This window comes from Hesperophylax consimilis, chromosome 4 (genome assembly GCF_061612785.1).
Source record: "Hesperophylax consimilis isolate HC1 chromosome 4, BYU_Hcon_1.0, whole genome shotgun sequence".
Lineage (NCBI taxonomy): Eukaryota > Metazoa > Arthropoda > Insecta > Trichoptera > Limnephilidae > Hesperophylax > Hesperophylax consimilis.
Genome location: NC_142839.1, coordinates 17,743,861 through 17,759,573, shown reverse-complemented (window position 1 = coordinate 17,759,573; position 15,713 = coordinate 17,743,861). Strand labels below are relative to the sequence as shown.

The 15,713-nt window shown below is 36.4% G+C and overlaps 1 protein-coding gene across 7 annotated transcripts in view; it reads right to left on the bottom strand.

The window, feature by feature from the left end:
• The window catches only part of CadN (neural cadherin), a 583,020-nt gene that overhangs the window by 341,352 nt on the left and 225,955 nt on the right, over positions 1-15,713 (bottom strand). For all 7 annotated transcript variants that reach the window (XM_089651425.1, XM_089651430.1, XM_089651427.1 and 4 more), the window contains exons 10-12: positions 14,595-14,784; positions 13,169-13,351; positions 12,110-12,299 (exon numbers count right to left, since the gene is read on the bottom strand). In XM_089651425.1, coding sequence (XP_089507551.1) covers positions 12,110-12,299; positions 13,169-13,351; positions 14,595-14,784 — 563 coding nt within the window. The remainder of the gene's footprint in view (positions 1-12,109; positions 12,300-13,168; positions 13,352-14,594; positions 14,785-15,713) is intronic.

The window sequence follows — 15,713 nt, the reverse complement described above, 5'->3', positions numbered from 1 at the left end:
TGTGGTGAAATAAGAACACGATTAATAATTGTAATCTGTACTGTATTGGTTGACAATTGACATTACACGAGCCTACGCCGCCCGGGCTTGCGGAGCAAAAGACAATCTTAATGATATATCTAGAGTTACCATATCCAACAATACCTACTTTTTACTTGTATATATTATTATCAAAATTAAATTATAACTTCTTGTAACTGTAACTGACCGGACCTAAGTCCTCCATCACAACACAAGCAAGCATTTTCGGCTTTCTGTGGTGGTGGTAGGAGTTATTGTTGGGTTATTCGTAACCCGGGAATGTTTGTCTTTCTTAAAAAAAAAAAAAAACTTGACCACGACTACGTGACCCCCCCCTGGCGCCAAAGCTGGATCCGCCCTTGACTAAAACGCCGTGCGATGACGACGAAAATCGGCTAAAATTCTCTTCCTTGTTAACTATACATTTTTTAAAGGGATACTGGAAATGTGCTAATTTATTCCTACTGGAAAACACCATCTATTATTGAATACGAAAAGCACTTAGGATACTGTTTAGCTTACAGATTATTGTCAAAGTCTGTCATGTTTAAAACTTCAAAGACGTTGTAGAATATAATGGTGTTTTTGTGTAGAAGTTTAATTGAATTTTCGCAAGAAAGTTATGTAGGTAGGCATACAAGGCATGTAGGTAAGCATACCTAAGTAGGTAGATTTTCCTAGGAGCTAGAGAATTGAAGAGATTTATGGAAATGTCACCTTCAACTAAATAGCAACATTGAACTTTGACAGGATTTTAATAATATATGAAATCACTCAGCTGAAACAGATTCAAGGGTAAATGATTGGGTTTCTAGCACAAATAATAGGATATTATTAATTATTGGATTAAAAACTTGTATTTCTGCTATAAGTGTTTTCCAATAAATAAGTAGCTTGCATTAAATCTGTCCAATGTCGACCGGCAAAGTAATTAATTTTCCAATTTTCCAGGCGATTTCTACTAACATTTACAATACAAAAACATCTTTAAAATACTCTTTCTGTAAAACTGTATTTTGCATAATGAACTCATGAATATAATAAACGATATTTGAAGTAATACATCTAAACCAGAAGTCCCCAAAGTTTTTTGTCCCGTGGACCACGTTTTTTTCTATTTTGGGTAGATGGTAAGACTAGGAAATTTCGAGAAGAATAAATCCCAACAATATTACGTTAAAGTGCCGCACACACAATGAAAAAAATAGAAGGAACGTTGCATCCGACATCCGTTTTTTTTGTTTGTTAATTACATGTTTCGTAAACACCTTCACTAGGAGAACCTGTGCTGATGTGTTCACAAATGTGGTTTTTATTGTTTGTGACAAAACAATTTATTTATATTCACATTCCATGTGTACACCTGCCAACAGACGATTCATCTTCAAATATTAAAGCTACATCATGCAAAAATTGTTCTTTTATGAAAATTTTAAAATTAAAGCAATCTATTAACACAAACACAATGGGATAACCTTAAGTCAGTTATACGTGAAACCTGTGATGCAAATTTGAAAGTTGATAAGCAAATTAGAAAAAAGAATTGGATGACTGACCACATTTTGAACTTAATGGATGAGAGACGTAAACACAAACATAATGAGACACAATATAAAAACTTACAAAGAACGATTAGACGTGAAATTAAAAAAGCCAAAGAAGAATGGATGAAGTCACAGTGTGAAGAACTAGAATCGTACAGTCGTAGTCACAATGCATTCAAACTTCACAAAAAATTAAAGGAAATTACAGGCACTTCTAGAAGAATTACTCCATCATGTTTAGTTGACGATTCCAATAAATTAATATTGGATGAAAAAGATATTTTACAAACATGGGAAAAGTATATTCATGATACATTCAAAGATATTAGACCTGACATTAATATTCCCAATGATCAATTGCATGGACCATCGATTTTAAAATCAGAAATTCTTCATGCGATAAAGACTTCAGACAATAGAAAAGCGTGCGGACCAGACGATATTCCAGTTGAGGTGTTGAAGCTCTTTAATGATGAAAATGTTGACTACCTGTTGAGGTTATTTAATTCTATATACGACACAGGGAATATACCCCAAGATTGGCTAAAATCCACCTTCGTGACATTGCCTAAAAAACAATACCCTAAGAAGTGCAGTGACTATCGATTAATAAGCCTGATGAGTCATGTCCTTAAATTATTCCTCAAAATAATACATGCCAGGATACGCAATAAGTGCGAGCAGGACTTGGATGACACCCAGTTTGGCTTCAGAAATGCGTTTGGGACGCGTGAGGCATTATTGTCTATCGATGTACTATTGCAAAAGTGTCGTGACCAAAGAAAGGAAGTTTTTGCCTGTTTTATTGACTACGAAAAGGCATTTGACAGGGTAAAACATGCTGACCTAATGAAAATGCTTGCGGATTGTAACGTTGACACCAAAGACCAGAATTTCATAAAAAACCTGTATTGGTTCCAAACAGCAGAAATAAGACATGGGAATGAGAGATCTAATGCAATTGCCATTCAGCGTGGAGTACGACAAGGCTGTATCCTGTCGCCACTATTGTTTAATCTCTATTCCAACTATGTCTTTAAAAGAGCCCTAAGTAATACTGAGAAGGGCCTTAAGATCAACGGAGTTGTCATTAATAACATAAGATACGCAGATGATACTGTATTACTAGCTGACTGTATCGATGACCTCCAAGACCTATTAAATCTTGTTAATAATGCTGGTGAGCAACTGGGCCTAATAATCAACGTCAATAAAACAAAATGGATGACTTTTGGACGACTAGATCACTCTGAATCAGTGATACAGTTAAACGGTTGCAATGTCGAAAAGGTCGAAAGATTTAGATACCTCGGCAGTATTCTCACGGAGACTCTTGACCCAGATGTAGAGGTTAGGTGCAGAATTGAAGCAGCAAGAACTGCGTTCATTAAAATGAAATCCCTCTTCTGCAATGATAATATCAGCTTAAAACTAAGGCAGCGAATGCTAAAATGTTATGTGTGGTCGGTCTTGTTGTATGGATGTGAAACATGGACCTTGAAAGTAAATACCATGAACAGGTTAGAGGCTTTTGAAATGTGGCTTCACCGGAGAATACTCAAAGTACCATGGACCGACATGATCACCAACACAGAAATTCTCAGGCGGGCTAGAGCAGAGAGAGAACTGCTTAGATTAATAAAAATCAGGAAAATTTCATATCTGGGTCATGTACTTCGAGGGGAGAAGTATCACTTGCTCCAGTTAATTTTGAAAGGCAAGATAGAGGGTCGCAGAGGGCCTGGTAGGAGACAAATGTCTTGGCTGCGAAACATACGAGAGTGGACCGGCATTAGAAGTGTGGAGGAGCTATTCCGGGCAGCGCAAGACAAAGAGACATTTTCAAGAGTGATCGCCAACGTCGGGGGGACCTGATACGGCACATAAAGAAGAAGATTAACACAAAGTTTATGAATTATTTAGTTTACTCTTAATAATACGTATGGCATTATGAACATCAACAACAGCGTTGCCATCTTGTATTTCTTTGAACCATGTAATGTTAAAAGTTCGTTTCATTTAGGAATGTGTGTACTCCTACATTTCGACGGTCCCTACTTCTTCTTCTTCAATGGCGCTACAGCCCATTTCGAGCCTTGGCCTCCTTTAACATGAGCCTCCACCGCCCTCTGTCCTCGGCCGTCGTCTTCCAATCTGCAACATGGAGTAGTCCTCTGGCATCTTTCCTGACATCGTCCTCCCATCTCAGCCTAGGTCTGCCCGCCTTTCGTTTGCCTCCCGGGTGTCCTGTTAGAACCTTCTTTGGTACACGTGTGCTTGGCATTCGGTGCACATGTCCGGCCCATCTTAGTCTTTGGAGCCGTAAATGAGTAGAGAGTCTGGGAGCTTGGTAGATGTCATATAGCTCCTTATTGTGGCGGATTCTCCATGCCTCTCCCTCTCGCACCGCTCCTAAGATTCTTCGAAGTACCTTTCTTTCGAAGGTGTCCAGCCGTTCCGCAGACTTTGCTGTCAGTGTTCCCGCCTCACATCCATAGGCCAAGACCGTTCTAATAATTGTTTTATACAGGGTTATTTTGGTTTTCCTATGGACGTTTCGGGATTTGAACACTGGGAGCAACGCGAAGTAAGTGTTGTTAGCGGCTGTGATGCGCTTTCTTACTTCTACTGGGTCTTCGTTGTCCTGCGTTATGATGGAGCCCAGGTAGGCAAACTCTTCGACCACTTCAAAGTTATAGGAGTTTTTAAAATTCACTTTATCTTTTATTCTGCGGTGTGGGGTTCTGGTTTGCATCATGATTTTAGTTTTTTTCTCATTGATTTGCAAGCCCACCTCTCTTGCTGCAGTCTCCAAAGGGTCAAACACCTCTCTTACAGCCTGTAAGGATCTTCCAACAATGTTAAGGTCGTCTGCATATCCAACTATTTGATTGCTTTTGTAGCAAATGTTTGAGTCGGTAGCAATCATTGTCTTCCTCACGACGTGCTCCAGAACTATATTGAAGAGAGTGGGAGCTAAGCCATCACCTTGTTTCAGCCCCTGGGAGACGTTAAAATCCTCCGTTGTTTCACCTCCTATCCTTACTCGACATCGTGATCCAACCATCGTTGCTTTTACAAGCTTGACTATTTTGGGCGGTATACCAAAATTTAGGAGTATTTCATATATTTTCTCCCTATCTATACTGTCATATGCCTGTTTGAAGTCAACAAATAGTTGATATATATCTGTATCGAATTCCCAGCATTTTGTCAGGATTTGTCGAGTAGTAAAGAGTTGATCAGTGGTGGATCTCCCCCTCCTAAAACCTGCCTGATACTCTCCCAGCAAGTTCTCTGAATGACGTTCTAGTCTTTCTTTCAAAATTGTTGTGAAGATTTTATACGCTGTACAAAGTAACGATATTCCTCTATGATTTTCACATTTCAATTTGTCTCCCTTTTTATGTATGGGGCATATTATACTAGTTTGCCACTCTTCTGGTACTCTTTCGGCGGTCCATATTTTAACAATAAGATTGTGTAGCAGGTTTTTCAGATCTTCGTTTCCATATTTATAGAGCTCTGCCGGGATATTGTCTCCTCCCGGTGTTTTATTGTTTTTCAATTTATTTAGGGCAGCCCTTACTTCTGCCACCGATGGTGCTCTAGTCGTTTCATCATTATTTAGCTCCTCCGGAATGTGAGTTGGTTCGACTGTCAGGTTGTTATTGGGATTCAAGAGCTGTTGGAAGTATTCTTTCCACCTAGTTTTAATCTTTTCCTTATCTCCTATTATGTCTCCATTACTATCTCTGCACAGGGATGTGTTGGGTTTGAAGCCCTTTTTAAATACATTGACGCCTTTTTATGCCTCACGTGGATTGTTATTAACAAAATCATTTTCCATTTTCAACAATATGTTGTTAAAATATAGTCTCTTCTTTCTTTTAATCAAATGGTTAGCATCTCTTCGTGCTTGTTCGTAGGCTTGTCTTTTTGATCTTGTTCCTCTTTCTATACATAATTTTCTTAGCTCATTTTTCTTGCAGACGCTCTGTATGCACTCCTCATCGAACCAGGGATTTCTAACCTGCCTAGGTCTATTTCCAATGCCTGATTCTGCCGCTGTCAGCAGTGCATCTCTCAGACTGGTCCAATCCTCTTCTAAATCGTTTGAGGAGAGCTGATCACTCAGTTGGTTTGGTAGGTTTGTTGACAGTGAGTCGTGGTATCTATCAAATCCTTCTGGTGTTTTAAGAGCATCGATGTTTAGCTTTGGGATACTTGGCTGATTTCCTCTTCTATCTCTTGCTATTCTGCATCTATAGCTGGCTACTACCAAATAGTGATCCGAATCACAGTTAGCTCCTCTGTAACTTCTTACATTTGTGATACTGGTCGCCCCTCTTCTTTCAATTAGGATATGGTCTATTTGATTATGGTATCTGCCGCCAGGTGATGTCCATGTCCATTTATGTATATTCTTCCTTGGGAACTGTGTTGAAGCTATTATCATGTTTCGTGATTCTGCAAAGTCAATCACCCTTGATCCGTTGTTATTGCTTTCCATATGAAGACTGTTTTTTCCTGTAACGTGTTGGTGTGCCGGATCCTGACCGATTTTAGCATTAAGGTCTCCAATAACCATTTTAATATCATTGGATGGTATGGTGTCATATGTCTGCTCCAGTTTGTTATAAAATGTATCCTTAGTTGCTTCATCTTTGTCTTCTGTCTCAGCGTGAATATTTATGATGGAAATATTAAAGAATTTGGTTTTTATGCGGAGTATGCATATTCTTTCGTTTACAGCCTTAAAACCAATTACTTGATTCTTTAATCTTTGATTAACGATGAAGGCTACTCCGAACTCATGGTGTTTTTCATTGCCACTGTGCATTATTGTATGCGTTCTAGTATCAAATGTATCAGTGCCTATCCATCTAGTTTCCTGCACTGCTAGTATATCTATGTTGTACTTTTCCATTTCTCCAAGTACTTCTCCGAGGGCCCCACTTCTATACATCGTTCTTACATTCCATGTTGCCATTCTCAAGTCCATATTTTGATTGCCAAGTTGTCTGCCGGGTGTTTTCGCTGTCCGAGGCTTAGTTTCCGGTTTCGTAATAATGTTGTTTTTACAGGGAGTGGTTATTAGCCATTCGCCCAACCCCTTACTGGAGGCGAGGGTTTTTCTGTAGGGGTTTTCCTTCCCTTAGCTGGGGTGTTCTGGTTTTATGGCGCCAGAGTTTCGCCATTCGCCCCCTCTCTGTCGGCTATGACCTCGATGGTGGGATGGTCGTCCCACACCGGTGATCACATTGCCCAGGGATCGCGGGGCCATGATGACCGCTCGTGGACGCCAGAGAGTTGGACTTATATGGTAGTGCTGCTGATGCAGCTATGTCATTTGTAGCATTTCTTGAGGCGCGCATCATCCAGCTTGATGTGTCCCGCCACGACCTACCAACCCTTCGACCCCCCTACCAACCCTTCGACCCCCCTACCAACCCTTCGACCCCCCTACCAACCCTTCGACCCCCGGTCGACGGTCCCTACTTAAACCACCAAAAATGCATTTTTTACTTTTTTATATCAATCCATTTGAAATACTCTTCTATGCAATACAAAATTAAAAAAAGGGTTTCTTCTCTTTTTAGTCAAAAACACTGACATAAAAACGGACAAATACACCACTTATGTGTAAGTGTATAAGTGGCAGAGATGTGCAAAATGGGTACCCAAAACCATTTGAAATGCAAAATGGAAATGGGTCAAAACTTTTCCATTTGAAAATGCAAAATGCAAAATGGTTTTTAGAAAAGCATTTAAAATGCAAAATACCTATTTTCAAAATGCATTGAAAATGCAAAATGGTTTCTCAGGTCAAACAATCAAAATAATTATATAATTTTTAAACAATTTTGTCATTTAATCAACATAAATGTAGAACAAACATATTACATGATGGTAAATCCAAAAACACCACGACTACAGATTATGAAACCACAAAAATTTTGCGCGGGACTAATGTTGCCAATGTAAAAACATAGAAACTGCTATATAACATTTAATATTACAGCGTCATACAGTGTTTTGGCTTGCAGTGTAAATAAAATATTGTAAACTAGACAAAGCATACTCATATGTAAAGCATTTAAGCATTAAAATGAATCATCAACATAAACAAAAAAAAATTTCAACTTGAGGATCAAAAAAAAAAATCGCAAGTTGTGCCACAATACGAAGTATGTCAAAAAAATACAAATAAATAGTAGTATATCTTTGTGTGAGGATAGAATGGCCAACCTCATGATTCCAGAGATAGCCTCATTTTTAATGTCAGTGGCATACAAATTTTTCTTAAAAAAATGATAACTCCTTTATTTGTACACGCAATTGCTTCATATGAAATTTTATAGCATAGTAGTGATCAGCAGAATCCATTTCTAGCCAAAAAAATACCCTTTAAATTCAAGTCTCTATGTCTATGAAAGGCGATTTTCAGCCCACTGTGCGTCATGGCCCCATGTTCAGTATTTGAATCAGTATTTTTTGTAATGGTATCACTCAATTGCCAGGGCTCCTACCAGGAAGCAACTTGACAAATGTAAATTTTCTCTCATAGAGAGGTTGAGGACCGACTGATATTTGGGGCTTATGAAAAAAAGATGAGTGGAGAAAGAAGGAAGAATGTTGCAAAAAAGCATTTAAAATGGAAAATGCATTGAGAAAAGCATTTAAAATGCAAAATGCAAAATGGTTGTTAGAAAAGCATTTAAAATGCAAAATGGAAAATACCCATTTTGCATTTTGCATTTCCATTTGAAATGGATTTATTTGAAATAAAGCACATCTCTGATAAGTGGACATACTAATATGTCTGTTCGCTTCCTGCCGCGTAACCTGTGACAGTTGTCACAGTATTTTAGGTTAGTATTTTTTTTTTTTTTTTTATGCAGTTGTTGGCAGTTGTCTTTGTGTGCTCCGCGCGGCCAGTGATGCTATTCCTTCCGAAATGTCGTTAGATCTACCGATTTCAGCTAAAATCTACCGAAATTTATAAAATTTAACAGAATTTTTTTGAAAATTTTCAGAATTTCCTTGAAATCTATCGAAATCAACTAAAATATACCGATATTTATAGAGTTTCATAGTTGCTGGGAATTTCTAGAGAAATTAAACCTTCTGAAATTCGCTAGTAACCAGAAAATATTGGTAACAATTTAAATTCAATGGATAACGCACATCGATTACATTTTTTTTACTTTGATTATAGTTCAAGTTTAGCCAAGACTGTAAAAGAATAATTACGTAGCTACACTAAATACGCTAGAATGTGACATTATGTATTATTTTATTGAATTTCTTCTTTTACAAATGTGATGATGATGGGGTAAAATATTATGTAAAGTGAAGATGCTGATTTTAATTTATTTTGCTGATTAGTGATATAAATAGTTCCTCTAAGATGTTGTTTTTTTTTTTTTACTTATTTTTAATATTGTTTCATAGATTAGAGAGTGACAATAAAAATTAATGATCCTACGTAGATTCCCCTATTTTTTCTTTTCTTTTATTTTATTATTGTTTAGATGAGAGCAATTAGTTTCTCAAAGATTTTGTCTTTTGTCATATATTTTATATTGAAATTCCATTATAAATAATATTTATAGGTAAACAGAAAATTAATATTGGTAAACAGAAAACGAACATTGAGAAGCATTATTTTACACTACTTTTAATATTACCAATGTCTGAGAGAGCGATGATTGATTTCAATATTTCCCAGATAATGTTTTTAAACGAGATAAAAATGTTTTCTTCCATTTTTAAATGTTTTCATAACAACACTAATGCTATGGTTTTAGTTTAATTAATTCCTAAAAAACATTTTAATTTGAAGTAAGACATCTTACACAACTAATGACAACGAATTCGTGTCGTGTAGCAATAAGGTGCAGTCGTAGTGTCTTTGTAACGGACGTTGTTGGCCACATTTTTTAATTTTGTCAAAATATGTTTACATTTATAAAATGTGCCAACTCCACGCCACTGGCAAATTCCTCACTCCCCGCCACTGCTCATTTGTATTCCGTTTCGGCCGAAATGGCCTGAAAATTCTAACCCCGAAAAGCATCGGTACCGTATCGCGCACGTACCCCGGCCGAGCGGTACAATGTTCAGATATTTCTACGTACAAATTTACTAATAAATAACAATTTACTAAATGTTACTTGTACATCTCCTTGGCGGTAGTTAAATAAACACTATTTGCGATATGCTACCACTGAGGAGATATTTAAAATACCGTTTTTTAACGAATTTGTGTAACCATTTTTGTACAATTATTTTTACTTATTTGCCTCTACAAAAATCCAGAAACCTCCTAGCATAGTAAATCGGTTCTCTTTCTGAGCGCTATGTCACGGGGGACCTGCGACAAATACTACCTTAACCATTTTACAAATTTGATCGCTTCAAGATCATTTTTACACTTTTATTTTACAAACATTGCTTATTTTTTGTCATATCTTGACAAACTAAAAATCTAGTTGTCAAGATACACATTGTTATAACTGCTATGTAATTATAATACAGGCGAGCTTGCAAAATCTTTGCAAACTCCCAAATTCAAGCGTCTGCCTTCGGCTATACCACCGGCAAAATGAATATGCAACATTTTACGGTGGCCTATGTAAGCGTTTGTGGCGCGGATAGAATCCCCACCCTTTTTCGGTCGACAGCCAAATGTCGGCTGCGAGTCAGCCTTATAGAATATAAGCAGAAAAATTAAAAATATTGAATCAGTTCAACTTTACCACCAAAACAAGTGTTTTATTTTAACAAGTAACTCCTACCCACCAACTGCCTCACTTCGCCTAGTCTTCTGCTCCAAACCTTCTGGAGTTAACTCTTCAAGACCAGCCGGCCCTGCCTAGGAAAACCGCCAACACCAGAAGCGAGCAGAGACGACAGCACACCCAGTGCCCAACATTCACCGAGCGCCGGGTGCGGGAGGCAGATTGAAATAATTTCATACAACTATAATCATCATCGGCCGTAAAGGAGCATTCCCATCGGTTGAAGACACGGTTTGGAACCGGCGCCCAAATCTACAGTCTTGTCCGGACTCCCGTCCAGTACAGTCCTTGTTGTATTATTCTCATGCTTTGTGCTAAATATCAAAATCATATTAAAGATTATCTCGTTCCTTCATTCCACTTTTTCCCGTGATTTATTCAAAACAAATTGAATGAGCTCTTCATTGTCGTATTTATTGTGAATTTGATTTACAGTTCATTTACGTGTAATAGAATACGTTACACTGAGTGCTTGGCTACGCCCTCTCAATTTTACGTAAATATAAATTTCATTTGAAAATGTTGGCATAATTCTGGACACGTATATACAGGGGCGCTCTTGTGAGGTATCATATCAAAAAAATTAATAAATGAAAAAAAAATGAAAAAAGGGATGAAATACTCACTTATTTAAAAATTTTGATAGTCTATACCTACTCAATATCGGAAAATTTTAAACGATAGTGTTTTAATATTAATAATATGCAGAGATGTGCTTTATTTCAAATAAATCCATTTCAAATGGAAATGCAAAATGCAAAATGGGTATTTTCCATTTTGCATTTTAAATGCTTTTATAAAAACCATTTTGCATTTTGCATTTTAAATGCTTTTCTCAATGCATTTTCCATTTTAAATGCTTTTTTGCAACATTCTTCCTACTATCTCCACTCATGTTTTTTTCATAAGCCCCAAATATCAGTTGGTCCTCAACCTCTCTATGAGAGATAATTTACATTTGTCAAGTTGCTCCCTGGTAGGAGCCCTGGCAATTGAGTGATACCATTACAAAAAATACTGATTCAAATACTGAACATGGGGCCATGACGCTGTAATATTAAATAGCAGTTTCTATGTTTTTACATTGGCAACATGTCAACATTAGTCCTGCGCAAATTTTTTGTGGTTTCATAATCTGTAGTCGTGGTGTTTTTGGATTTACCAAAATGTAATATGTTTGTTCTACATTGATGTCCATTATTAAATGACAAAATTGTTTAAAAATTCTATAATTATTTTAATTGTTTGACCTGAGAAACCATTTTGCATTTTCAATGCATTTTGAAAATAGGTATTTTGCATTTTGCATTTGAAATGCTTTTCTAAAAACCATTTTGCATTTTGCATTTTCAAATGGAAAAATTTTGACCCATTTCCATTTTGCATTTCAAATGGTTTTGGGTACCCATTTTGCACATCTCTGATAATATGGCACAATGAAACTCAATATTTAAGTTGAATTTGAATCACAATATGATTTTTGCGCTTTAGGAGTCTTAAAACATTTGTTGTCATCCTTGAACTATGAATGATTGATGTAGGTATACCAACTAATTTTCTTTACCTATGTACAAAAAGTCACAAACTTTAAAATTGAGAAAAATTGCTAAAAAGAAGCCGTCACTGTAATTATTATTGAAGATGAACAGAACGATTGTCAATTCAACTCCTATGGGTGAGATCAGCACAGAAATCAATTCTGGACAATTATAAGTGATAAACAACGAAACCACTAACCTGAATTGGGTTGTGCGTTAGAGTTGGGGCGGGCAGATGGGGCTCCGTCCCTCGCCTCCACCTCCAGGGCGTAGGCCCCTTGCTTCTCCCTGTCAAAAACGATCTTGGTGAACACCTCGCCCGTCTGCAGGTTGATCTCAAAGAAATCCTTGCCCTCGTTCCTGGGAGAATCCACCACGTAGTAGTACACCTAGAAAGTCGTTGAGTTTAAGATGGGATGTATAAGTTGAATGTCAAACGCAAACACTAAGCATTTTCACAGATTCCATCAAAGAAGACAACCAAAAACGAAGATAATATTTCTGATGCTTATATTATAAGCACATTTTTACACGTAAAACATACATTCTTTCCTCAATCACAAATTACCAGTCAATATTTCAACTCATATCATTGAAAGCTGTAATTAAGACCTGAGGTTCTAGAAGAGGATGAAGAGACTCCAATTCACCTATGGTGCCAATTTACTGCCCTGGTGGGAACTAGGCTCAGATACCTGGGGAGACATATGGTAGAACCAGAAGACATAGCCACATACCCAATAACAATCCTGGTCAACTTTATTAAAGGGACTGGGTTGTTGTTAAAGGATTGAGGTAGAATGGAAGATAGCATAATGGACCTATGGTCTAAGTGCTCACGGGAACTACGTGTAAACCGTCTCTGCCCTTTAAAAATAAAAAAAAGTGTCGGATAAGCTGTCAATATGCAAGACTTTTTGGATAATGTCATTCTAATTAAAGAAAGGGGTGAACTAACTATACCCTTAAGTTGAAAGAAATTTTATTCACGATCCATGTCAAAAAGTACATGCGAACTGCCAATGTATATTATAGTATATTGTTTTGACAGTTACAGTAGGTGATTTTAGTTCCATGGCAACTCAGGACAGAGGCAGTTTGCAACAGAGAGTGTTGAAGTGTGTTGAATTACCACTGTCCTGAGTTTCTCGGTTACCGTAATTAAGGAATAGTGATTTAGGCAAATCCTTGGAAAATAAGGTACTTGTGCAGATAAATGTTTTAGTATAATAATGATTGCTATTATATTTTAGTCTACCTGATTGTTGGGGAATGTTCCATCTTTGTCAATAGCGTTAACTTGTGTCACTTTCGTTCCGATGGGTTCACCTTCGAGGACGGTCTCTTGTTCTCGTTCCGTGAATAGGGGAATCTCATCATTTACATCTTCCAGCATAATGTAGACCGTGGCTTCTGAGGCCAGTTGTTGGGCACCATTGTTCTAAAGGCAAAAATATTATATTCATTTATTAAGTTATTAAAACCTTTTTTTTACGTGAATACCGCACAAGTGTCCCAACTGCTCCCAACCATCTGGAGCCAGTTAGACTATGGCATCCCCAACTGGGGTATGTTGGGAGGATGAAGGGTAATGAGAGGGGAAGTAGATGGGTAAGAGGAAGGTGGTACCTGGCTATTCATATCTGGTCACCAAACACGGCTGAAGCCATTTCAAGCAACATTTCAATTCTGAATAGTGGTCTTACACCAGGGGATACTGAGAGTATATTCCACTATGGAACGTGCCACAAGTATACTATGTATTATTATTAATGAATAAATATTGAAATAACTCAAATTAATCAAATAAAGTTTAATTGCGCACGCCAGGATTTGAACCTGCGACCTTCGGCTTGCGAGTCGAGAGCCTTAACCCCCGGCCACGGAGGCTGTTACAAAGTAAAGAAGTTGAAATAAAAAATTAAAGTTTTTTTTTAAGTTGTCAAATATGCATTATACAGCACCCAGTGAGGTCCAAATTATCAAATAAAATTTAAATATTGAAGACAATATTAGTGATTTCTAAACGAAAATCTGAAACAGAAAAATCAGAAAAGGAAACGGTCGAAAAAGAAACGGTTCTTATTCGAAGTATGATACAGTTAAAAATGACCGAGGGGAATAGGGTCCCATTAGCTCAGTTCGTAGAGCACTGTCACGGAAAGACAAGGGTCCTGGGTTCGAGTCCCAGATGTGACCGTTTCCTTTTCTGATTTTTCTGTTTCAGATTTTCGTTTAGAAATCACTAATATTGTCTTCAATATTTAAATATTACAATTTGAGGTTTTACTCAATAAAGTCATTCCGAAAAATAAATAAAATTTACTTTGTTTTAGTAAAACCCTTCAAGCCACATTTTTTGGTAATGTTACTTTTCAATGGCTTCATATAAAACAGTCTTCAAAGTACAACACGTAATTTTTGCTGATTTAGATTTTGAAATTTCTCATAAATAAAATTGCAATATTTTATAGCAAAATTTTCAAAAACAAATAACCGCTTTCATATAAACTCCTAAGATTTTTTATTAGTTTCACAAATTTGTAAATATTAGTTTTTATCGTCTCCCGTAGAACTTTCATTTTGTCGTTTGAAGGGTTTTACCAAACCATAGTCGATATTTTAAAATAATGTTACTGTATCAATAAAAAATATTTTGAAGCAAACAAAGCGGTAGAACTAACCTCAACTCGAATGGTCAAATTGTATTCCTTGATACTCTCATAATCCAATGGGTGATTGACTTTTATGTCAGCCCATGTAAACCCGTTATCCGCTCTTTGTTGCAAATAAAATGTATGAAATTTATTTGTTTGCGCTGTCGATCCGGGCATTAACCGATAAAAAACGGTTGGGTTATTTTCTATTCCCGAGCTGTGGAAACCAAAAAGTATATTAGAAATTCTCATAGATGAGAGTTACACTTAACAAATTCTACCACTTTACATAACAACATTAAACTTGTATTCACGTTTACTACAACAAATTGGCAAAGGAAAAAACAGTGAAGTATTTCAAGATTTCAAAGCCTGGAAAACGGTCAATACATTAAAAATCTCTCAAAACCAATGTAGAAGTTGGTAATGAAAAAAGATGTGCTTCTATAATGTTAAAATTAGTGCTTTTGTAGTTTTCTGGAAGATTTGCGAAAAATATTTAGATAAAATCTTAACAGGAAGAAGTTTTTGAGGATCAATCAAACAAGTAAATGTTTAAGTTTGAAATGAAAGAATACATGCTTCTACAATGTGAACATTAATTTATACGTTTTGGAAGACTATCGAAATATGTCTAAATCCCAAAATACACAATACAAATTAAAGTGCACTGTAAGGAGTTTTTGTGGAGTGAACAATTCAATAAATTTAGTACATACATAGTAAGAAATTATCAGTAGAAGGAATCCAAATATGTATTTCTTAAATAATTGGATTTGAAAGAATGTTGAATAAGATGGGCGATTGAAATCTACTACTTTTATTTTGACCTCATATTTCTCAAAATCCTAATTTTAAGAGAATATAATAGTAATTGAATTTTAAAAATAAAATTTGAATGTGGTATTTAATCACAACAGATAAATTCTTCATACTTCACCCTTTTTTCCGTTGTCTTAAGCTTAACCATTAACTATTTATGTAATTCTATGCTGCTTGGCAATGATGTCTACTGCCAAAAATCAAGTGAAACATGTAAAAATTTAATGTATGTATAAGTCCAATTGAAAGGAAAAGATATTGAAGATAAATTATAGAAATTTAGAATGAAAGCAATCATTGAAAATATTGTGAATGCTAATATTT